Below are 24135 nucleotides of genomic sequence, written 5' to 3'. Positions count from 1 at the left end.
AAAATCCGATTGCACCAATTTTAGTTCATTCAAACTAGCTCTTCTAACAGTTTCTCACACCTGCTCACCTCCCTGTCCATCTCCCTGCCCTTCATCCTTGCACACTCACCACTTTCTTTCTTTCTTTCTTTCTTTCTTTCTTTCTTTCTTTCTTTCTTTCTTTCTTTCTTTCTTTCTTTCTTTCCTCTACTCTTATCAATGCCAAATGCCACCACATAGCAAGCCAGAGCCTAAACCCCACTCTCCATTCCCTCATAGCCAGTGGTCAAAGCAGTTCAGAATAGGAGGGGGAGCTCACCAATTTTTGTCGTCGTGGCAGGTCTCGAAGTCAAGTGGTGATGCGGTGTTGCATCATCTAATGGTGACAGGATGGATCATGGGGAAGAGAATGGGGACAAGAGAAGAAATGTATCTGAAAGGAGTTCCTATTCCCCAAGGAGGACCCTAGCTAACCAAGTAAAACTGGATGTGTATGTGAAATGCCTAGAGTATGAGACAGCATGGAGTGCACATCCCTCAGTGCTCATCACTGCCATTACAAAAAAAAAAATCTAGACTTGAGCAAGATGGTTTTGTGTAACAGATGCAAAAGTAACAACTTAAAAATGAAAGGGCTGAGATAGTGTTCTATTAGAAAGCAACAAAACCTTAATTTTTGTAAACTCCGCTACTCTTCCTTCTTTGCATTTATGCCGGCCATTTCTATCCTTGTGGCATAGATTTCTTACACATTGTTACAATTATAGCACATTGCTACTATCTATATGTGGGAGAGCAGCAGTTTTAGCAAGGCTCAATAATTTTATATAAAAATAATCGCACTCACTCTAATCTTTCTTTATCATCCATTATTAGATAGTAGATGATTATAATAACAGGCTTCTACTCACAGCAATTTTTTTTCCAAATAATGACATGATAGCCATAGTTATCACAGGATGGGCTCCCATTAAAATGGGCCATAAAATTCCATTTGCAGATGCCTTATTCTGGGAGTGCAATGTTCACCATTAAAACTGAATTTTTACATCTATCTCACATCACATCCATGGGGTGGCATTAGTAGGGAGAGTAAAACTGGAGGCAAACATTTTGTCATGCTCTACCTTTATTGTGGGGAGAAGATTGTCCCTATTAGTAGTTCTTTGGCCTTTTCCCAGAATAGTCATGCAGTCCATGTAAAGAGCTGCATTTCAGACAAACCATCAAGGGGTAGAAAAGACAAAAGTTATGTGTATGTTTGTGAGGGCATGGGAGGAATTCCCCTAGTAAAAAAAAAAAGCTAATTAGAGTTCTTGAAATCCAAATTTGGACAGCTGAAGGAAGCTTAGGCAACCTTCAAAGTATATATTAATGGGTATTCTCCCCCCCCCCCAGGCCTTTTGATCTCAATTAGGAAAGCTGACAAAACTGGAGGGAATGACCTTACCCATGATTCTCTTCCACTCTTCCCTCCTGCCTTGAGGTCATATCAATCCTTCCCTTTGTAGTTTGAAGACTAAATATCCAGATAGCTAATGAGGTGATTCCAAGTCTTTCATTATTTGATTTATATTTCTTGGACTAAAAACTGGCTGATTCTATGACCTCAACCAATGTTATGATCTCCTTTCATCATTTCTGGATATTAGACTACCTAGATTTCCCCTCACTTTTCTGCCCACGGCAGAGGAAAGCTAGCTTGAGACTCCATGTGAAATGCAGAAGCAGAGTTGTATTCCATAAGTACAGACTCCCCGTTTCTGTAAAGGTCTGAGAAGACAGGAGGAAGTCTTGTACCCAAACTGGAGATTACTACAAGATCGACAACTTACAGCTGTTATATATGTATGTCAATTCTACTTATAGCAGTGATAGATTTTTAAAAAAGAAAAACTGTACTTGCCAAATTTTCCTTTCAGAATTCTTGACCCAAATGGAGTATAACTGCTCCGAATCACCAGAAATGGCTTATTTCTAGAAAGTATAGTCTGGACTAAGAACCTAATTTTCTCTAGATAAGATTGGTGTGAAAAGCTAGGGAAGAGACAGAGCTAAGTGTATCAAAGAAAGATCAGAATGTGTTTCATGAAGAATTTCTGCTTTTCCCAGTTAGTGGGTAGGAAATCCTCAAGAGTATAAGCTTATGAGGAATTGAATGAAAGCCCAACTTGGTAAAATTACGTTTTGCCTGTAAGTCAACCTGGTGAGACCTTGGGCTGTTTAAGGATTCCAGGATGGGTAGTATAAAAAACTCCCACATTTCAATAGAAAGCCTCTTTTATTTTATTATTTTTCTTTAGCAATGTGATCATGGCATGTGTATCACTACTTCTAATATGCTAGCTACACTCCTCCCAAAAAGGCAACCCTGTTCACAGAAAACCCACAAAGGGCCTTGTGTTTTCCTTTTGGGTAATGGGTTCTTTTAGTGCAAGAACTGAAGACAAGGCAAGCAACACATTTCACAGCTCCACTTTAGAACACAACATTGGCTTTGAATGTGTGTTTGCGAAAAGGACTATCACATCTCTCTAGGGAGACCTGTTTTTAAGAGAAAATTCCTACATGAAGGATCTCTGTTTGGATGACCATGTGGAAAACAATGGGCAAAAAGAAAGAAAAATGTGGAGAGAAAACATGCATAGCTGAAATATGTCATGTCAGACCTCTTGCTTTTGCTATTGGCTAACTCTACACAACTTGTTCTTACTGGTTAAATTATTGTACTATTATTTATTTATATCCTACTTCTATCTCTTGATTTAGATGCCAAGTGGCTCACAGCATAAAAAAAGGAATGCAACTTAAAAATAAGGCATTTTAACTTCATTTTTTCAAAGATATTCTTTATTTTCAAGAATCTACCCACTTTATTTTGATGTATGCATCTCATTGTGGCCATATATATTTGAGTGATATAGCTTGTGAGTCCCTACAAGTCCCATATCACTGGCCATACAGGCTGGACCTTGTGGGAGTTAACAACAGAGGCCAGTATTGCTTTGAGATGTGCTATCAGGTTCACCATTCAGTTTACATCTTTAAACATTTGAATTGGTTTAAGATCCATCCCTAAATATCTATATTATCTTGTTTTCCTATTGATAAAATGTCAGGATAAATCTTTTAAAAAATAACAACAAAAACCCACAACCCTGTATATCAGAACACCACTGCAATAGAGAATGCATTAATCTGGTTTGTAATGCTCTGATGGATTTGGACATAAGCTTAGAGCAAACCTGTATTCTGAATAAGCAGGTTTATATATTTAAAACTGCTAAACAGAGAATTCTGGAACAGGAAGCTGATAGATGGTAACATTTATGGATTTTGATTCCAGGGCAGCTACAGATGCAGGTTCCAAACTATTTCCTAAAACTTCACACACATGCACATGCACACACACATAGACAAACAGAATTTTGAATCATTTCATTATTTGCCCTGCTCTTCTAGGCTGAGGAAGAAAAAAGCAAACCAAATACTGATACCAAGAGCATGTATATTTCCACTCCTATACTGCAAAGCAGGACCTTTATATTAGCAGGACCTTTATACTAGGGAATTCATCAAGAGGCTTCCTATGGCTGGACAATCTCTGGTTTTCCAAATTTTATCATTATTGCTTTATCTGGGCCAACCCACAAAAAAGGAATCAACAACAGCTGAACCAGATCTTTGCAGCAATTATGTCCTGCATCTATCTATGCAGGCTTGTTGGCAGACACGTAAAGGCACAGGCGACCCATGCAGTGGCCCAAGGTTGTGTTTCCAAATGAAGTCAGTAGTGACGATTTGCTTCTCTCAAAGCCACTCATTCCACACTATCAGTTCTATGATTTCATGTACACTGCAACTGGGTGCAATGTACATGAATCCTGGGTTTTTTAGTTTGGTAGGGCTATAGAGATCTCTTGCTGAGATTTCTTAGTATTTCCTCCTAAGCTGAAAATTCCAAGATTCTATAGGATGATACCAACAGAAATTCAAGAAGAATCATAGTGCTATAATTGTGTGGGGTAAAAGGTCCTTAGTTTCCCAAGAACTTTAAACTGCAGGCATGTGATCTATCTTCTTATAGCTCTCCTTCAGCCCCATCTTCATCTTCAAATATAACAATAATGAGCAGCAGAACCAATGTAGACATGGTGTATTTAATAATGTTTAATGTTTTATTAGGGGAGGGTCAACTTTGATGTTTTATGCTGTTTTTTATCGAGGGCATTGAACTGTTGCCAGACAGTTCAGACAGAACAGAACTGAGTCCCCTTCGGGATTGAGAAGGGTGGTATATAAATACTGCAAATAAATAAAATAATAATAAATAAATGTATGTTATGACCTAATGATACGGGCGATATTCGGCAGCAAACACCGATCTAGCTATGGTCACTCATGGAGCCAGTCAACTCCCATCAAATGACGTTGTGCTAGCTCTGTGGCTGCAGAGGGGCAGAACTGATATGCCATGTCATCAGGCTTCCCATGCTGCCCAATTTATGGGGGGGGGGGGAGCTGTGCACACCACATACGCTCCACACTTTCCCCCATATGATCACCCACCCAGCGAGGTGGGTGATGTGATGTGTGGGGTGCTGGATTCCCCACATCTCGAGGAGAAGCAGATTGCCACCTTCTGCTGTCAGCCGTTTCATGAGGTGGCAAGTCAGCCCTCCACTTTTGCAGGGATTAGGGGAACAGGATCCCCATGGAATTAAATAAACATCTATGAATATCTTAGTGCCCCCTTCCAACCATATTTAATATGATGTCTCTTTGAGCCAGAACATGTTGTTGCGAGTGCCTATCCCTTTGCCTCAAAAGCCTCTTCCCTTGTTCTTTCTTGGCTGACAACAACACTGTACAAAAGAGAATAAACAGTGCTGCTCTCCCTTCCTCTCTACTCATCCTCACCTGATAACCATGCCATAGAGGTTGCCAATGATCCCCCAGCATATTTTCTTCTTGAGGAGATGCTCAAGTTTAGCTATCGCTATCATGACCTGACCTGGAGCTGTGCCTTTCCATCCTCTGCCACCCCGCCTCATCTCCTGCTTACAAGGGGCAGATCCGGGTGGAGATGTTTCCATGAAGGCATTGGCTTCAGCACTGCCTCCTTCTTGTTCTGTAGTCCCTTAACCAGGGCTGCTCCTATTCCTGGACAATGAACTGAATATACTCCTCAGAGTCAGCTTTGTGTGCTCTGGCTAGTGGTGTTATCAATGTTGCTCAGGGGAAATAAAGACACAAGGAGGAGACAGAAGAGGATTAGGAGGCACCTGCAGGTAGCAGTGGTGACAGTAATGTGTAAGGCCAGCTCTTTAACAATCTACCCCTTCTGTTCCTGTGTACCACATATATATCTATTTCACCTGGTCAATGTATGGTAGCATGTCAGCGTCCATGCCTCAGTTTCTTCTAATCTCTTTCTTTCCTCTATCCTGCACTGCTGGTCTACACAATTTTAATAAGGAATTACAAGCCTTGTCATGTATGTAGTCTCTCCCAGTTTCACAAGGCTCTAAAAATGGCATCTGGAAGCAGTACAGACAGTAGCAAATATGAAAAAAAATAACCTAGAAATGTGGCGGGCCAACTGTATAAAATATAATGGGGGGGGGGGCTGACTTCATATTTGCCCTCTTCCATAAATGTTTGTACTAAGTCATTTTTGTACACCTGTGGCTCCAAATACATTGAATATAACTTCTGTTTGCCAGTTAAGATACAGTTAAAAATATCAGTCCTACAGGAAAACAAGACTTATTTCTATGAGTATAATCAATTCTACTGACAGTTCAACAGAATACAGCCTTAGGCATGTTCACTCAGATGTACATGGCACTGTTTTCAATGAGGCCTGATCCTACATAAGTGTGCATATGGCAATTATTTTAATGGGACAATTGGCCTTGCAATGGTATTGAAGATTGCAGAAATAATCCACTTGAACTATGCAAATTAATCCACTTTAACTGTAAATTTATCCTATATGTTTCACCTCGTTGTATCTATTTGTCTTCACATCGTACAATCTTGACTTTTCTTGCAAAAAAGATTTGCATTTCTTCTTATCTTCCTTTACAAATCAAAGAGCCTTTCGATACTTAATTATACACTTGCTAAAGATGGAATTGGGGCTCAAGGACATCTAACTTTTCTAAATTCCAACCATTGCATTAATTGTAAATTATTTCACTGGAGGTCCTTTACAGCTGGCAGGTAGCTCCTCTGTTTCCTGTCTTTTTGACAAATTGATTCATCCACCTAGGCATCTATCAATTTGTCATGTTCTATTTTGATAGCTATCTAGCCTTTCACTCATCATTTTACGAGGTCTTCTGACATAAAACTTTCTTGATGCATTAGGAAATGAATGAATGACTGGATGGGCTGGCACGTGGAGATGACTGAATAAATGACAGGTGGGCACATGGATGGTACACCCCCACTCCCACTGATACCCATGTGTAGAAGTAATCACAACTTCAAAATATATATTTAAAACATTATGATATCATAGAAGAATTTTCTATAACCCATTGCATAATATGGTTAATAATACAAAAATGCTTACATCAGCTTATCTTCTCGGCTGACACCATATATCAGTGACCCCCCCCCCCCCACCTCACCCTTGTACTTCCTAGGAATATTTAAGATTGCTTAAATAGTTGTTCTATTTAGATCACACATGAGATTGCCCTTTAATAGATCATCATCATCATCACACCATCATCATCCACACAAATATTAATCTCAGAATTTTAACATTTGAAACATATAAAGAAAGTGCTTGAACATGCTTATCTCAGGCTTGGGAAAGCAATGGATTAAAAGACCAAACTGAAAAGTGACACTACGGAGGAAAGGGGGACAATGTGCAAAACAAGGATGGGTTTCTCAAGCACATGAGCTTCATCACAGCATCAGGCATGCACTGGTTTGAACAAAAGCAAGGTTATCATTGTCCTTTGTGTTAAAGGGACTTTTTATTTGAGATTAGCAAAAGAAAGTTATTCACTTTTTAATCTAAAAGAATTAACCTTTAAAAACTTGTTATCAAGCCAGATTGTGAAGTTCTAGGTCAATACTTATTAATATGTTTGTGTCTCTGTGTGCATGTGTATACCTATTAGTAATAATATGTGGAAATAGTATAATAATTTGAGGAAAGCTTGCACATGTACTAATGAATCCATGCAAAATGAATGGGCATCAGTTATGCATGGTAACTTAAAATAGCTTCATAAAACTCCTGGTTTTGTTACTCACTCAAGCAAGAGATAGCAAGAGAGATGAAGATATACTAGGCTTGGTGTAGGATATACTCTGTAAAACTGTGCCCAATATGTTTCATATTTGTATCTGTCTAGGGGCCCTTCCACACAGCCATATAACCCAGAATATCAAGGCAGATTAACCCACCATACCTGCTTTGAACTGGGTTATCTGAGTTCACACTGCCATATATCTCAGGTCAAAACAGATAATGTGGAATTTTATTCAGGTGTGTGGAAGGGGCCTAGGATTCAATCAGTACCTTCTACTGATTGTTGGGATTGAACAGCTGTGGCAAAACTGACAGGTTGTATTTGTTCCTCCAACTCATCTTTTTTATTAGGTTGTGGACATATCAACAATGGCTGGAACTGGGAAACTGCATAGATGTCCTAAATGGGCTGACATGCTGGATGTAGCATCACTTTAGGGAATTGTGATACATTTTAATGTTGGGCAGATGCCTAATTTCCAACATCTGACTCCATAGGAAATTGAGCTAGAAGACATTAACTAAGGTATGCATCAGCTAACTGAGTAATCTGTTCAGGACTGGTGCTAATCCTCATTATTTCCATGTTGAAGAACAAATATAGAAGATGATAAATAGTGGCTCACTGAGAACCAACTAGTAGGTTCACAGGTAAGACGTGAAAAAATGACTACATGATAGCCACTATGCAATAGTAGCATCCCATCCAATTTCTCCTTCATTTGTGTGACTTTCTCCATATCCGTCATCATCATTCAACCAGCTGAGGTATCCTTATTTGCCTGCTCTTATCTCTCCCTTGATAAGCCAGCCAACGAACAAATTTACTCTCTTAATAGTTTCCTTAGTAGGATATATTTTCTTCATTTTACACAAAAAAGATCAGTTAACAAGTTATAACATTTGACCAAGTTGTTCAGCAGTGGAAACCTCTGCATTGGAGTGTGGTGGAAGCTCCTTCCTTGGAGGCTTTTATACAGAGGCTGGATGCCATCTGTCAGGGTACTTTGACTGTGCTTCTCCTGTATGGCAGGGGGTTGTACTAGATGGTTCATGTGGTCTCTTCCAACTCTATTATTCTATGATTGTTTGATTTTTTACTCACTTTTTACTCAACTTTGATCTTTTCCCAGGCTCTTAGAGCTTCTACGTCAGCTAAAACATAAACTATTAAGTGATTAACACCAGAAATAAGAAAGCAAACAAGATCTTTACTCAATTCTCTAATTCCAGTTGTTGGACCCAGCTAGCATGACTCCACTGTATGGTATGTGTGATGAGTCAGAACTTGATAGATCCCAAGGATTCAATGGGCCTATTCTAGTAGGGACTAACAGTTATGTTTAGGCTTTCTACCTTTCTCCTGGTATCATTTGCTTTTTTTTTTTTGGCAAAGGTTGTGGAGACTAATAATTTAAAGAGGAACAACCTTGGTAACTATACATTTGATGTCAATCATAAATAAAAAAAATTATGCCAGTAAAGCTTAAAAAATCAAAATTTACTCTAGATTTTGATAAATGTCAACCATATTTTCTTTTAAATAATGCTTAAGCTGCAACCTTTCAGTCCTAAAGGGAGCATAGCAGGAGCCTCGGGAGATATCAGATTTCTTCTAAGGTTGAAAAGAGAGAGCAATGCTCAGAGAGGGAAATTTGGCCTCAGAATTGCTCCACCCAAACTCCAGAAGAAACTCCCTTAATCCCTGGAGTCATCACTGATATTATAGCCTAACAAGGTGAGTTGAAGATGAGTGCTCTCAGGAAGGTTCCTGAACCAATACAAACACTAAATGACCTCTGATCTAGACTTGATTCCAATTTAGTGGGAAAACATTTTGCTTAAGGGAAGCAAACAGTGTGGAATCAGCACTGTCTTTCACTTCAGATAGATTAAGGACTTTGGACATCTCAGAAGCCTAGCTTTCAAAGCTCTTTGAGCTAAAAGTGTGCCCAGTTATAAGATGGATTAGCACTGCTTTATATCACAGGATCTGATCCCAGATTATCTGATTATCCCAGATTATTTGACAGTGTAGACTCATATAATCCAATTCAAAGCAGATAATCTGGGATCAGATCCTGGGATATAAAGCAGTGTAGATCCAGAAATAGTTTCTGAAAAACTATGTGGGGTTTAATGTAACAGCTGGTATCATTTTGGTTAGTCCTGACTACAGCTGACCCATTTAATCAATTGTTCAATTGGTTAGTCATCCTATAGCTCAGTTGTTCCCAATCTGGGCCCCCCAGATGTTTTTGGCCTTCGACTCCCAGAGTCCTAACAGCTAGTAAACTAACTGGAATTTCTGGGAGTTGTAGGCCAAAAACATCTGGGGACCACAGGTTGAAAACCACTTCAATAGATAATTCTAATAGATTCAATAGATCAATGGGTATATCATAGTTAGGAGTACAATAAAGGCCATTAAGTGCCAGGGCTTCAAGTGTTCATTTGTCTCATATACATAGTGATATTTTCGAAGGCTCTCTGCTATTTTCCATGCTAGGAACAGTTCCACTAACAATGTACATTCAGGATCCAACTGCAGCCCAGTAAGAAGAGCTTTGTTCAGAGAATCATAGAATCATAGAGTTAGAAGAGACCTTGTCTAACCCCCTGCCAAGCAGGAAAATCACATTCAAAACACCCCCGACAGATGGCCATCCTCTACATTAGGAGCCTTTGCAAATACTCTGGGGCAGAGAGTTCCACTGTTGAACAGTTCTCATAGTGAAGAAGTTCTTCCTAATGTTCATGTGGAATCTCCCTCCTTGTAATTTGAAGCCATTGTTCTGTGTCCTAGTCTCCAGGACAGCAGAAAAAATGTTTGCTCCCTCCTCCCTATGACTTCCCCTCACATATTTATACATAGCCATCATGTCTCCTCTCAGTCTTCTCTTCTGCAAGCAAAACATGCCCAGCTCTTTAAGACACTCCTCAAAGGGCTTGTTCTCCAGGTGCTTGATCATTTTAGTCACTCTCCTCTGAACACATTCCATCTTGTAAACATCTCCCTTCAATTGTGGTGCCCAGAATTGGACACGGTATTCCAGGTGTGATCTGAGCAAGGCAAAATAGAGGGGCAGCATGTCTTCCTTGGATCTAGACACTATCCTCCTATTGGTGTAGGCCAAAATTCCATTGGCTTTTTAGCTGCCACATCACATTTTTGGCACATGTTTAACTTGTTGTCCATGAGGACTCCAAGATCATTTTCGCAAGTATTGCTATCGAGACAGGTGTCCTCCATCCTGTATCTTTGCATTTCATTTTTTCTGCCTAAGAAGAAACCTATGTTCTGATGTGCACTTGAATATCATAGCAGGGCTTTACAGACATTGGTGACTGAAATCTCAGAAATTTATCTGTGGTAAATTTCAGCTGACATCCATGAAATCTTTGACTGCCCTTATCTTTGAGGATAAGTTCTCCATCAATTTTAACAAACCATCAGGAGGCAAAACAAAAGTTCTCCCATTGGAAAACAATTCACAACACACAGAAGTCTCATGAAACCATTGGAACATCTATGTGCTTATTTAAATTGCCTCCTGGGGCTACATATCACCCCACTGAAATCACTGGGACTGAAAAAATATAATTTATTCAAACTGAAAAATGATGGTTAACACAATGGTGCTGTAGAAATGTATGCACATGTTTCTTTCATGAAGATTCAACATCTGCATCCAGATATAGATTCACAACAGTTTGGTACATGTCCCCTGTGCAAGTCTGACTGGGTTTATGCACAAATGTGTATTATAGAATTGCAGCTGAAAGTGTGGCTAATCTGGGAATACAGACCGGTTCACACTAATATTATCTATTTATATAGATATATAGAAATATTAGTGTTGCAGCTATAGCTGTTTCAATAATCCATTTAGGTTTCCTTCATTATCCATGTACAACATACAATAATGGGTTGCGCATTGTAGTTTGTTTTCAATATGCAAAATTTCCCCTGGGAAAAGGATCACTAAAACAACGTGAATGTGTAGTCTAAAGAACACTTAGATTTAGAAAAGACTCAACACGTTTTTATTTTTTATAATTTATATAATATTAAATATGTAGTGTTCTACAGCTTGGGGAATCAGGAGGAAATATCCCAAACAGATTATGTAGATTAAAATGATTAAGATAACCATAGCTTAACACTGTGAAAAAGAGTATGGGTGGGGAAGAACTGAAAGTAAGTGCTTCAAAAAATAGGATTCCAAAGACTTTTAAAAAACACATTTGATGCTAAATGTAATTTGATATAAATGTAGTTTAAATATTTTTAACAAGTTCATGCAGTGGTTAAATTGCCATAATACATGTTTTTGCGCCTTTTTGTTTGTTTAAAATGTTTTCTTAATTTTTGCTTTTTGCTTGTTTCCTTTTGATAGTAAGCTTAGAATTCTGTCCCTTTAACTTTGTTTTAATAGCAATGTATTATAGCATGATTTATCAACATATGGCAGGTGGAAGTTGACACAAATTATAATGAAAATTAAAAGAGTCATTTATGCAGCAGGCGATTCTAATTTAAGAAACATTTATTCGCAGGCTTTAAAAATGAGGGTTTAGAATAAAAATGGATTTAGAATGAAAGCTTTAACAAGTGTTACCTTTTTCCTGCAGCCATTCCTCTACGGGCCGGTTATATTTGAAGGGGATTTTCTGTTTTACCAATTGGAACGCAGTATCAGTGTTGCCTTTAAAGTTTAAAAAACAGCTTAAAAACAATCTGAAAAGTCAATGAAATAGTTAAAACATCCTAGGTTTGTTTCTTTGCTTTTATTTATGAAGGTATTTAAATATACATAAACATGAAGGTATATATTTAATCTTCTTTTAGTGTGGTAAAGAATAGTTAGACTTCATTTCCTGGAATTCTAGAAGATCAGGGGGATTAAAACTGTAAAAGAAAGCCTTCCACATTCCTTAAATATCTTCTACTGATAGCCAACTTTGACACATAAGCTGTAGCATTTAGATGAACACATGAAAGTTAAAATGGTGTAGGTATCTCAGACCCATTATCCTCATTCTTCTGTGCACTTTGAGACAGCTTTCTTCAGTCAATACATTCAAATGAATGTGGTTTGGACTTCCCTTCATGGTACACACATGACGATTTTTAGAGAAAACATAGATACCGGAGTAGGACATGTTTGAGACATCATAGTTTGTTTTATGCACTGAAAATCAATATCAGGAGAGGGCAACGATAAAAGCAAATGTAATGCATTTAAATCTATTTAGATCTCAGCATTGTGTCCTGCTCTACGAAGATGAAGAAACTAAATCCAAGATGGGACTATCCATAGAAGGCTGATTCTGTATGGTGGGATCACCAGATCTATATTTAAACCCCACTCTAAGATTGTTCTACGTACATGTCTACTTTGTCTTTTCTGAATCTTGGATGAGAGACAAAGTTGTCTTTTCCACTTCAGGTCACAAGTGAAAGACAGCATGTTTGAATGATCCATGTTAAGGATAACAAACCCTCTCAGAAAGCAAAATGCAACAACCTATAACATCAAGGAGAAATATTAGAATTCCCTGCCATGGAAGTAGTTTTCTAACTGTGGGAAGAGCTTTTGTTCATAGGAAGCCATTTAAACGTCATTCCTGTTTACTCTCTGAAGTGCTACAGTGTCTCATATTTGCCTTATTCTGTTCCTTGTCTTAACCTGCTCTTTGACACATTTTCTCAGATGTTCAGGTCTTTAATGTGAATGTCTTCTCTTCGTTAAGTATTTATTAAGCATGTAGTAGCTTCCAGAGCCACAAACCACCACACACAGAAAAAGAACAGAAGAAGCACCATGCTGAATCAGACCAAAGACCTACATATTCCAGTATCTTGTTCAACCAATATCCATCTAGATGCCAATGGGAAGCCCACAAGTCTTGCATTCTTCTGCTTCCTTCAGAAAACATTGCTGAGGGTGACTTGGTGGGATAATGAGAGTTGGATTGGCAGAAAAGTCACTTGTTGAATAGTTTCATTTATGGGTATTTTTCATCTATTCACAGATATTTTAGAGCCAAAACCACTTAGAACACAAGTGCGTCAGTACAATGAATAATGGAGCACAGAAAAGAGAAAGGAAAGTAGGTAGATAAGAAAGCCATCTAAGGATAATGTACTTTAGCCAAAGTTATGTCAAACTATTTCCCCTTTTCCATTTTAAACATTATAGTTATTTCCATTAAATCTCAAAGCAACATGTCTGCATCACGTATATCAAGATTAAAGGTTGATCTGGTATCTTGGAATATAAGAAGGTGCATTTGGAAACTCATTTTACAGGTTCAGCTCATCTGTCAAACCTAGCCTTCACATCCACTGAAATGATGGTTCTTCCAGCAGACTGACTGGCATTTGTCTGATGGTCATTCATATTTGGATTTGAACTTAAATAATACCGACAGTCAGTTTACATTTGGGTGTGAGACCTATTTCTTTAAATGCAGACATAAAAGAGGGCTACAGTCTGGAACATCAAGTAAAACCTCCCTGCTAGGACATTTGAGATGTGAAAGCTCTTGGTCAGGCTGGAGCAAAGGGCAGAGGGCAAAATCAGCTTGTTGTGAAAAGGCCTGCTAACCATAGGAAGATGACAGACCAAGTCCAATAAATGTTTGCCCTGACTGGATACAGTCTGTTTGAGAGAGAACAAAAAGCTTTTCATAAGTAGCTGCCATTATATGCACAAGTGTTACAAAAGATTTCAGTCCCTTTGAAGAGCCAGTTAATTAAGTACTGTGGACAGACATCTCTGTTCTGCTGCTCTTATGCCTGAGGCCCAGTGTCAACCTGACATTCCTCCATAACATCTGCTATTATGACTCAAAAGGCAATGTAAAATTGTGGAAACCTGCTCTGTCAATCATCCTTCCAAGCACATTAGTGATATAGAAAGTTGCCTACAGCACAGAGATACCTAAAAGGATGTATTTCACAAATCCAGAATCGTTTGAGTTCTCATTAAACAAAATCAAGGATGAAATTCTCAAATTACTATACTTTGGAACTACCCCACTGACTATTTGATCCTGGAATAAGGTGTGCAGGGACAGAGACCCCAACACAATTCTCCAGTTTTTATTTCTCTTATTTGTGTACATCTTAAACAGATGATATACAGCTTATTCAACAAAAAGAATACAACAAGGGGAGGAGGGGGAGAGATGATGAAGAAGAAATTACTGAGTCTGAACCTACATGAATCAGTTTGGATAGGCAGAGACACACTGTGTACTAAAAATATGCAAGTATGGAAGATGTCGATGTCTGTACAGAAATTGGGGAAATTATGATGCCAAACAGAATCAGCTGTTCTTAGACGTTCATGAGACTTCGGTAGCATTTATGATTTGGCCAGATGATAAAAATAGTTAACTTGTTCTTTAAAAGGGGAAAGCACAATGCATTTTGCTCTGGGCCAGAACAAACCAAATAATTTCTTTTTAGCTGGGTAAAGCTGACATCAGGGCCGGCCCCACTATTGAGGCACCTGACGCCGCCGCCTCGGGCGCAGGCCCGGGGGGGCGCCGTCAGGCTGGGCGGGAGGCGGGGCACTGCCCTGACGGTGCCCCGCCTCCCGCCTAGTGCGCCCTGGCCCATCTGGTCTTTTCTAGCAGGCCAGACTTCAGCGGAGGTCCCTCCAGGCCGCGATTGCGGCCTGGAGGGACCTCCGCTGAAGTCTGGCCTGCTAGAAAAGGCCAGACGGGCGAGCGGGAGTAGCGTGGGAGGCGGGGCCAGCTCTGGCCCTGCCCCCCGCCCAGCGTGCCCTGGCCCCGCCTCCCACGCTGCGTGGGAGGCGGGGCCAGGGCACGCTGGGCGGGGGGCGGGGCCAACTCTGGCCCCGCCCCCCTCACTATTCACCCTGGCCCCGCCTCCCACGCAGCGTGGGAGGCGGGGCCAGGGCACGCTGGGCGGGGCCAGGGCGCGGGAGGCGGGGCCGGTGGCGGGGGCGCTTTTCAGCACCCCCGCTTAACATCAAAAAATATCTCCGGCCGGCCCTGGCTGACATTGACCTGTCATTGTTGTTTGCCAAGCAGAGCCCAGGCTGAGTGAATCTCAAGGGGAGATCTAAGCAGTTCAAGGCCTAAGATGAAAAGATGCAAAGAACATTAGTTCTCACTCACAAGCAGGGTCAAAGGGAGTCCAGGGTCTAACACAAAATGGGGGAGGGCAATATAACAAAAAAGGGCAGGGGGCTAGGAAGGAATATATAGATACTTGATCTTATTATGTTCCTTCACATTATCATCCTGAATAGATTATTGCAACGCTCTCTATGTGGGGTTGCCTTTGAAAACTGTTCGGAAGTTTCAAATGGTCCAATGGGCAGCAGCTAGATTGTTCATCAGAGCAGCATACAGGGAGCACACAACCCCCTGTTACATCAGCTTCACTGGCTGCCAGTCTGCTACCGAGCACAATTCAAAGTGCTGGCTTTAGCCTATAAAGCCCTAAATAGTTTTGGCCCAGCTTACAATCTATGAACAATCTATGAACCATCATAGAGATTAAGATCTTCTGGGGAGGCCCTGCTCTCGATCCCACCATCTTCGCAAGCACGATTGGTAGGGACAAGGGATAGGGCCTTCTCAGTGTTGGCCTCCATCTATGAAACTCCCTCCCCAATGAAATCAGGTCAGCTCCCTCCCTCCTGTCTTTCAGAAAGAAACTTAAGACGTGGCTGTTTTCTTGGCCACTATTTAATTAGAAATGTTCTTCTAAAGCTGAGACCTATATGTGGTTCTCTTAACTCTTTACTCAACATCCCAAGGTTGTTTGGAGTAATTTAGCACAAGAGGACTGTGTCACATCCAGGGAAGCCTTGTAGTAGCAGCATGATGTTCCACTGCTACAGAATGGAGTCATTATGCCAATGGGACAATACATGGTTGAAATCTTTATGATCTCCAGGTATATCCCTCATATTCCCAGGGAGAAATAATAGAAGAGAGGACTGGGAAAGACTCATATGTGAACCCTGACCTAGTGGTTAGACAGATCAGTTATCTGAATCTGTACAAGAGTGTTTCCATGTAGGAGCTTTCCAAGAAAAAAACAAAACAAAACAAAATTAAAATGGGGAAGGGGTGGAAGAAGTGAGAAGAATTGTTCTAGACAAGTAAAGAGATTAAGCAACAGAAAGGAAGGAATCATAATAGGAACGATGGAACCCAGAATAATGCCTGGTGTATCTACTCAAGCCTCTGAAAAATATCTGAATCCAACATATTAACAATAGCATCAGTTCGATTCATTCTCATTCAGCTTGCCTGAGGTTAAATGATTAAAAAGCACCTGATTAAAAAGTCAAAGAAAAAGAATATTTGTTTTTGTTATTCCTAGCATCGTGTTGGATAGCTCAGCAAGTAGTCTTGGTTAATTCGGTTTTATAACTGCTGTTCTTGATCTTAAGTGCTTTCACTTTGGAGGCACCTGATCTACAGGTCGTGCATTACAAAATCATTTGACAGATGCAAAGTAGAACCAGACATTATGGTGCTCAACCATCCTTTTGAAAACCATGATGAAGAAAAGGATATCCAAGGATGAGTAAGTTGAGGCCTGTATGAAGGGGAATCTTGTAGATACATCCTACAAATGTTTTGTTAAAGTCCATTTAAAATCAGTTTTCTTCCAATCTTCCAATGAAACATGTACAATACTCATGCATATTCATGTATAAGACCCTGAACACCATAAAAAAATCCTGAAAATCAAGCAAACCCTGGACTTCTATCTAAACCAGGAAATGTGTTACTAGTCTCTACCACATCTTTAACCATTTTGATTTTAAGTTTAAGTTTACGTTTATTTTATGATTATTGTTATTTTGACTTTTGCAGAGAGCATGTTTTGAAGTTAAAATATACATCAAAATACCATACCTTTAAAAACTAGGGAAAAAACTGAAGGACATTTGAAAATTCAAAATAGTTTAAATAGCAACATTAGCATCTTTTCATGATCCTTTTAAAAGTTATTTTCCCCATTTATTTCCACCATTATTCAGATTAACTTTAAGAACATGTGCATGAGAACGTGTTCATCTCCATGTCAAGGACATGAGTGGGTTAAAGGAAAGTTTCTCATTATCATCAGAAAGACTTCATCAGAAAGCATTGAAATATTTGTTGAAAAGAAATCCATTCAATCCTGTTTCATTTAGGCTGATCTTTTAAAGAAAAAGCAACTTACATCAGAGCACTTAGAGTATATGGTGATCTCAGAAGTACACATTTAAGAAACAATAATTTATTCAATGACAACCACTTATATCATCTGAGTCAAAATCTGATTCTTGGAAGACTGAAGAGACACAAAGAAGGTCTATGCAGGAAATCCCACATGGAATCTCCACATATTATTAGGAAGGTTGCCAAAACACAAAATTTAAAAATATTTTAATTTAGTTTTGCTACTTGTGGCTGATAAATTACTTGCACATAACAATTTACTGTTATTAATTATCCCTTAAAACCAAACAAGTGTTAATGTCAAACACAATAGGAGAAAATCAGAACCATTGGTATCACTGGGAGTTAAAACCATGCCATCTTGTTTAAGAATTAAGTGTTAGGCATCCTATCAAGTTCCATCGGATCTGAATCTGAAAGAATTGATCCACCAAGATTAATTCACAAACATTGCTGCTGGTATTCAACTATACATTGGATTTCAAAACTAGAGTAGAGATCTGAGAAAGGCGGAATCCTCAACCAATGTGCTGTTGTTGTTGTCGTTGTCATGATTGTTGTTGTCATTATTGTTGCTGTTGTTGAAATATACTTCAATTGTAATAAAGAAGCATTAAGAGCACAATGCAGAAGTGATACACACGAAACTCTTTCATGCTTCTGTGATGACCCATGAAGAAGACCATTATACATCGATTGTTCAAGGTTATCAGGTAGGAACACACCTCATGAAAGAGACATAAGCATTTCCTCTATAAATCTTATATTAGAAGCACAAAAAGTGGTTGGCCAATGGTTTCACTTCTCCCCCCACCCCACCATGTGCAGAACCATCCTAACAGTGTATATGTGTGAGTTGTAATATTACAAGGTAATCAATATGATCCTAATCCATTTATATCCTTTCCTTCCTGTCTAATATAAACATTCAACTGCCTGTATGACTAATCTACTGAAAAGACTAGTGTGATGTAAAAAGAAAGCACTTGTGGGACACTGATATTCAGAAAATTAATCAACTTACATCCTACTTGCTCTGATGACAACCATGAGCTCAAATAAACTCTTTCCTCTGATAATGTATTTGTAACCTGAATAAACAGAAAACACTAACAGTTCTGTCAGCTACTTTTCATTGTTTCTTCCCCAATTAAAATTGGTCAACTTAGGTTTTTATGTTCCTGGTTATAAAAGAAAATGAATAAAAATAAGAAAAAAACAAACAAATTGAAACTGCAGAGAATAGATTCAACAAGTCTTTTTTTTCGTGTCAGGAGCGACTTGAGAAACTTGGTTTAACAAGTTATGCATGTTTTCTTGTGTGCCATGAGCAAAACGTAGGGTAAAGAGGGAAGAAATGCCATTAAAAAAAAAAGATCAGTTTGGCTCACACTTGCTATGGAACAGCTGCTGACCTAATATTTTGCCCACTGATGTTTTTGTGCCCAGCTAAGGGAAGGAAATGACATACAAGTAAGGACCATGCTCTTATGCAGAAAAATTACTGCTTTAAGTATCCACACAAATATTTTAGAACTAGATGTCTCCTTATAGATGGAAATTTTACAGAACAACTAATTTGGCTAGTGTACTTTACTGACAAAGTGAGGTAACTCTTCCTTCACTACCCTGAATAACTTCTCTCCCACAGGCACAAACGCGCGCACATACATGTTATAACTAACAGATGTAGAATTATGCACAATTGGAACATGTATATGACTAAAGTGTATGACTACTTTATTTTTTGACCAAGTTATTATTTGTTTGTTTTATGTGGCATCAAATTGCTGCCTATTGCAAGGCCACTCTGAGTCCCCTTCAGGGTGAGAAGGGCGAGATATAAATACTGCAAATAATAAATAAATAAATATGAATGTAATTACTTTGGATAATCTATTTATGTGTTTTCTTACTATGGATAATCTATAGTTTTTCGTTATAGAATCAATCTTTCTTAATGCTGAATTTTATTAGCTTCACATGAACTTGCTTTTTTTTTTTGCACATAGTGTGAAAGGAAAAAGAATGCCCTCAAGATGTGGTAACCAATATGTATATTATTCTGGGAAATATAATTCTTGTTGCTATGACTGCTATGTTTGTCTTACATTTTACCATGACTGCTTTCTCTCTGGGTGTACAAAGTGTTTTATAGTTCTTACCAGTCCCATTATTTTATTTATCTCATTAAACATTTCCCGAGGTGATTAGAATTTACCTCCTTTCCAACTCTGCAACCTCCAGCCTCATGTTTCTTTTTTTAAAAATTACAAAGACTTCCATTTAAACAAACTTTATTCCATTCAACCAGATTCTAAGCTAAAATGAGCTCTCAAGCCAAAGAAATGAAAAAGTAAGTTGTGATGCTGACAAATATTGAATCTTGGTCCAGACGCATATCACGAAATGCATGTGAAAAGCAAAGCAAGTGGTGGCTTATAAGTCCCTATAAATTGTCTCTACCTGGAAGGCAAGGCAGTTAGGAATGTCTCAGCTGAAGAGGTTGTGAGGAACTGGACATAAAAAAACTGCTTGCACAACCAGCCCCAAATATCATTAATATTTATCTTGTTGTGTGCCTTTCCAACTTATGGCAACCTAGAGGCTTGCCTATCAAAGCATTTCCTGGGGCTGAGAGTGTATGACTCGTCCAAGGTCACCTAGTGGGCTGAGCAAGGAATAAAACCCTGGTCTCCAGAGTCCAACACTGAAACTAAACCATGCTGACTCTATAATTATCTTAGGTAAAGGTTTTCCCCTGACATTAAGTCTAGTCGTGTCCAACTCTGGGGGTTGGTGCTCATCTCTATTTCTAAGCCAAAGAGCTGGTGTTGTCCGTAGACACCCCCAAGGTCATGTTGACGGCATGACTGCATGGAGCGCTGTTACCTTTCCGCCAGAGCAGTACCTATTGATCTACTCATATTTGCAATGTTTTCAAACTGCTAGGTTGGCAGAAGCTGGGGCTGACAACAGGAGCTCACCCTGTTCCCCAAATTCGAACTGCCAACCTTTTGGTTAGCAAGTTCAGCAGCTCAGCAGTTTAACTTGCTGCGCCACCAGGTCTTGGGTCTGAGTAATATTATAAAGGATACATAAGGGATGGCAATATTGTAGCTGATTCGTATTTTGTATTGATTATACCTGATTTGTATTTCTGCCAGTCCTTAGTGGCTCATCTGTTGCAAAAGAAAAGGCTTGAGACACTTCACAGCTCTTTCCATTGCATAGTACAGAAGGAGCTGGTGGATATACTGTCAGTAAAGCAGTACATTCACTCTTATGGCTGAATGGCTGCACAACAACCATTCAGATGGTGTGTCTATTTCCAGCATATGTTCAACACTAGGAGCAGCTGCAGGATGAACTGAGAGTAGATGGACCACCTACACAGCAACAGATACACCTTCCACACTCCCACAAGCATGATATTATCATATGATCTGATTAATTTGAACTGGAATTCCACAGATCACTTTCTAAAGTGTTTTTTGGCATTTGTCAGGCCATTTAGAATCTGTACCAACTTTTTCACAACCCTGTCAAGGTAACCTACTTGTTCTTCAGTTTTCCCTTTGAAATAGCATTATTAAGGTATTTGAACAGGGGAGCAAACTATTTTCATTATTCAAGCTTGCTTCAGTTCCAAACTATTTGTCCTTTTCTCCTCGCATTCCTTGTTTGAAAAAGTTACAGAACTTACTATTCTGGTTCTGCCTTTCTTTTCTGTCCTCTCATTTCCTCTAGTCCATGATGACCTTGACCTTCTCTTTCTTTCTGATCCTTTCATTTTCTTTAAGTTTCATCTCATTCTTTCATTCTTCTCATTGTGGCGCTTTCATTGTCAAGAGCTGAACTTCACACCAAGGCTACCTCAACCCATAGACTTTGGAACAAAAGAGAACATGGGCTCCGAAAGACACCAGGAACAGGAGACAGAATTAGCAGGCAAGACTGCAGTGAAGTGAGAAAAGAAGGTCCACTAAAGTTAGTCCTATATCACCCAAGTGAACTTGTCCTCAAGTTTCTTCTACCCTAAAGAAACCTTTATTACTGTCAAAATAACCCTACTTTTAACTTCTATGATTCTATGAATGTTTTCTTTCCAGTTCCTTGGAGTTGCACACCAATCTAATTTCTGTATGCCACAGAGATGAGTAACTTTATAAAAGTCAAGTTATTTGGTGGCTTCAGATCATGAATGTTCTTTATCTGCTGTGTTGAAAGTAAAAAGACTTTATTTTTATGCAGTACACCAGGCATCCTCAAACTGCCGCGATCCAGCTGTTTGGCCCACCAACTCCCAGAATACCTGATCATTGAACACGTTGGCTAGGGCTTCTGGGAGTTGGAGACCCAAACACCTGGAGAGCTGCAGTTTGAAGATGTCTGTAGTATACCCCTTTCTTCTTTCAAGGATTGCAACATGATATCCCCTACTCCATCTGCCCTCACAAGAATTAGGTTGCACTGCAAGATTATAACCAGACTAAAATCAGCATTCAAAGTATCTGAACTTTATCCAGTTTTATTATTACCTACTATTCCACTCTAGCTCACATTTATTTCCCACCTTTCACTTACAGAACATGGTAACCTTGTGGGTGACCTGATATCTATGAATAACCCACAGAACAAAAGCAACTTCCTGTGTGGGCCAGGAGGCCCAACTATGTATAGATAAAAACAATGGAAGACAATCAACTGGGGGAATAAACTTTATTCATCTGGATCCTGAAGGGCTACAAGTGGACTTGTTCTTACAAGTGCTGTTTTTCAACTTCTCCTGCCCAGGCTACCTATTCTGGGTTTTTATTCCCTTTGAGGAAGTGAAAACATAAAGCAATACTCCTTTGCTAACAGCAGCAAAATTAAGTGAAATTTCATTAAGATTCAATTACATGTGTTTCATTGTTTGTTAAATATAAATAATTTTATTTCTAGGGATAGTGGAAATGAAAAACATAATACATTTGGAATTGTAAATATAGGGTGTTTTTTTAAAAAATCAACAGACGTGGCTGGTAGCTTCATTGTCAATGGGCCCATCTACATGGGCCAAATGAGACAGGGTGGGAGTGAATGAACTCTGTAACCCATCTAGTCAAATGAGGCTGAATCGAGGTGAATGGACTACATGGCACTCATATGATACATGGGTACCATTTGCCCTAATGCCTGACAAAACTGCTTAACGTGGGCTTATCCCACATTGAAAAAAAGGTGATATTCCAGAGCTTCCCCACACTTTGTGACAATGTAAGCAGGTAGACCAGTTCTGGTTTGGAACTGGCTGAACTTTTCACATGACTATCTTGCCTTCCCCAAGCTCAGGCGGCCTGGAGACAGAGAATAGCATTTTCATGACCAGAATCACTGGAGTGTTGTGTGCTTTTCTGAAGATGCCAGCCACAGATGTAGATGAAATGTCAGGAGAAAATACTGCTAGAACATGGCCGTACAGCCCAGAAACCACACAACACTCCAATAGCACTTACAATTTCCTTCATGCCCTTGGCTGAGCAGTGACCACTGGCCATTAAATTGCTGGTGGTCATTGTTTATTGTGCATAGTGAAGCAGGCTAGAGTGCCAGAGTGATCAAAGACCTTATCCTTTGGCACTCCAGCCAGATGGAATGGGTGATAGCCACTAGCAATTTGTGGTTGGTGGTTTCTGCTAAGCCAAGGACACAGGGAGAGCAGTAAGGGTGGCCATCGAGTGCCACATAGAACTGCAGATTTTTCCAGCCCATTATCACATAGTGTGGACATCTGTCAGTCATTGAGCCATCTCAGTGGCTGACAGTATGGACTCCCCCCAGCATTAATCCCATGAATCCCACTCCAGATCAGCTCCTAGGTATTTGGCCCAGTAGGATGTTGAATCAACTCCAGGTTTTAGCTCTACAAGGTACTTATCCCAACCTGCAAAAAAAATTGTTACCTTGGACAGCTCCTTTGAAGTTCAGAAACACACCCAGAGTGGACTCACTACTATACTGATGTGGAATCCCATGAATTGGCATGGAAAATTAGCATAAATAACCCAAAAAGGCAGAGCAAGACATGATAAACAAATATCTAAAATCACGATTCCCTAGAATAGCAGGGGCATTTTGGTGCCTTCGGTCGTTAATGCCTTTTTCTCATCAGTTGGTAAGATCAGTTAGTCTCTCTCCCCCTCTCCTTCTTCTCTCTGAATTTGCTGTCCTCTATCTATCTATCTATCTATCTATCTATCTATCTATCTATCTATCTATGAATTTGCTATCTTTTCACAACCATCCCAAATCTACTACTAACCGACCCAGTATTACACAACGAAAGTATGCAGAGTGGAATAAAGTTTTAAAAATCTTTTTTTATAAAAGTGTTTTTAAAATGTTATATTGTAAATTTCGTTTTGGCTACACAGTAGTAACCTGAAGCTGCTGGCAGTCAAGTGGTATGTACTAGATATAATAGAGAGAGTATGGTTGGAATAATAGAGCTCAAGTAAACATCATTTTGAATATTTGTTGAACTACTGAAAGGTTTTGAATGCAGAATTTAGAGGTCATTGGCTCCTCAAATCTTGTAGTGAGATCATTCATCCAGGTCAAATCCGCTTTCTGCCATCTGATTGCCTTTTAGAGTAAATCTTATT

The 24135-nt window shown here is 39.3% G+C and overlaps 1 protein-coding gene across 42 annotated transcripts in view; it reads right to left on the bottom strand.

The window, feature by feature from the left end:
* The window catches only part of nrxn3 (neurexin 3), a 1581531-nt gene that overhangs the window by 260753 nt on the left and 1296643 nt on the right, over positions 1 to 24135 (bottom strand). For 16 of the 42 annotated variants that reach the window (XR_010002008.1, XR_010002009.1, XM_062967917.1 and 13 more), the window contains 2 exons: positions 11881 to 11967; positions 299 to 355 (listed from right to left, as the gene is read on the bottom strand). The exons of 13 other annotated variants lie outside the window; for them this stretch is intronic. Coding sequence is in view for 27 of the 29 variants with exons in the window: in XM_062967917.1 (XP_062823987.1) it covers positions 299 to 355; positions 11881 to 11967 (144 nt within the window). In the remaining 2 variants the exon portion in view is untranslated. The remainder of the gene's footprint in view (positions 1 to 298; positions 356 to 11880; positions 11968 to 24135) is intronic. 13 more of the 42 variants (XM_062967968.1, XM_062967943.1, XM_062967905.1 and 10 more) reach the window with 1 other exon arrangement.

Source organism: Anolis carolinensis, chromosome 1 (genome assembly GCF_035594765.1).
Source record: "Anolis carolinensis isolate JA03-04 chromosome 1, rAnoCar3.1.pri, whole genome shotgun sequence".
In the NCBI taxonomy this organism is placed as follows: domain Eukaryota; kingdom Metazoa; phylum Chordata; class Lepidosauria; order Squamata; family Dactyloidae; genus Anolis; species Anolis carolinensis.
The sequence above is the reverse complement of the archived record's forward strand: the minus strand, read 5'-3'. Positions and strand labels throughout refer to the sequence as shown.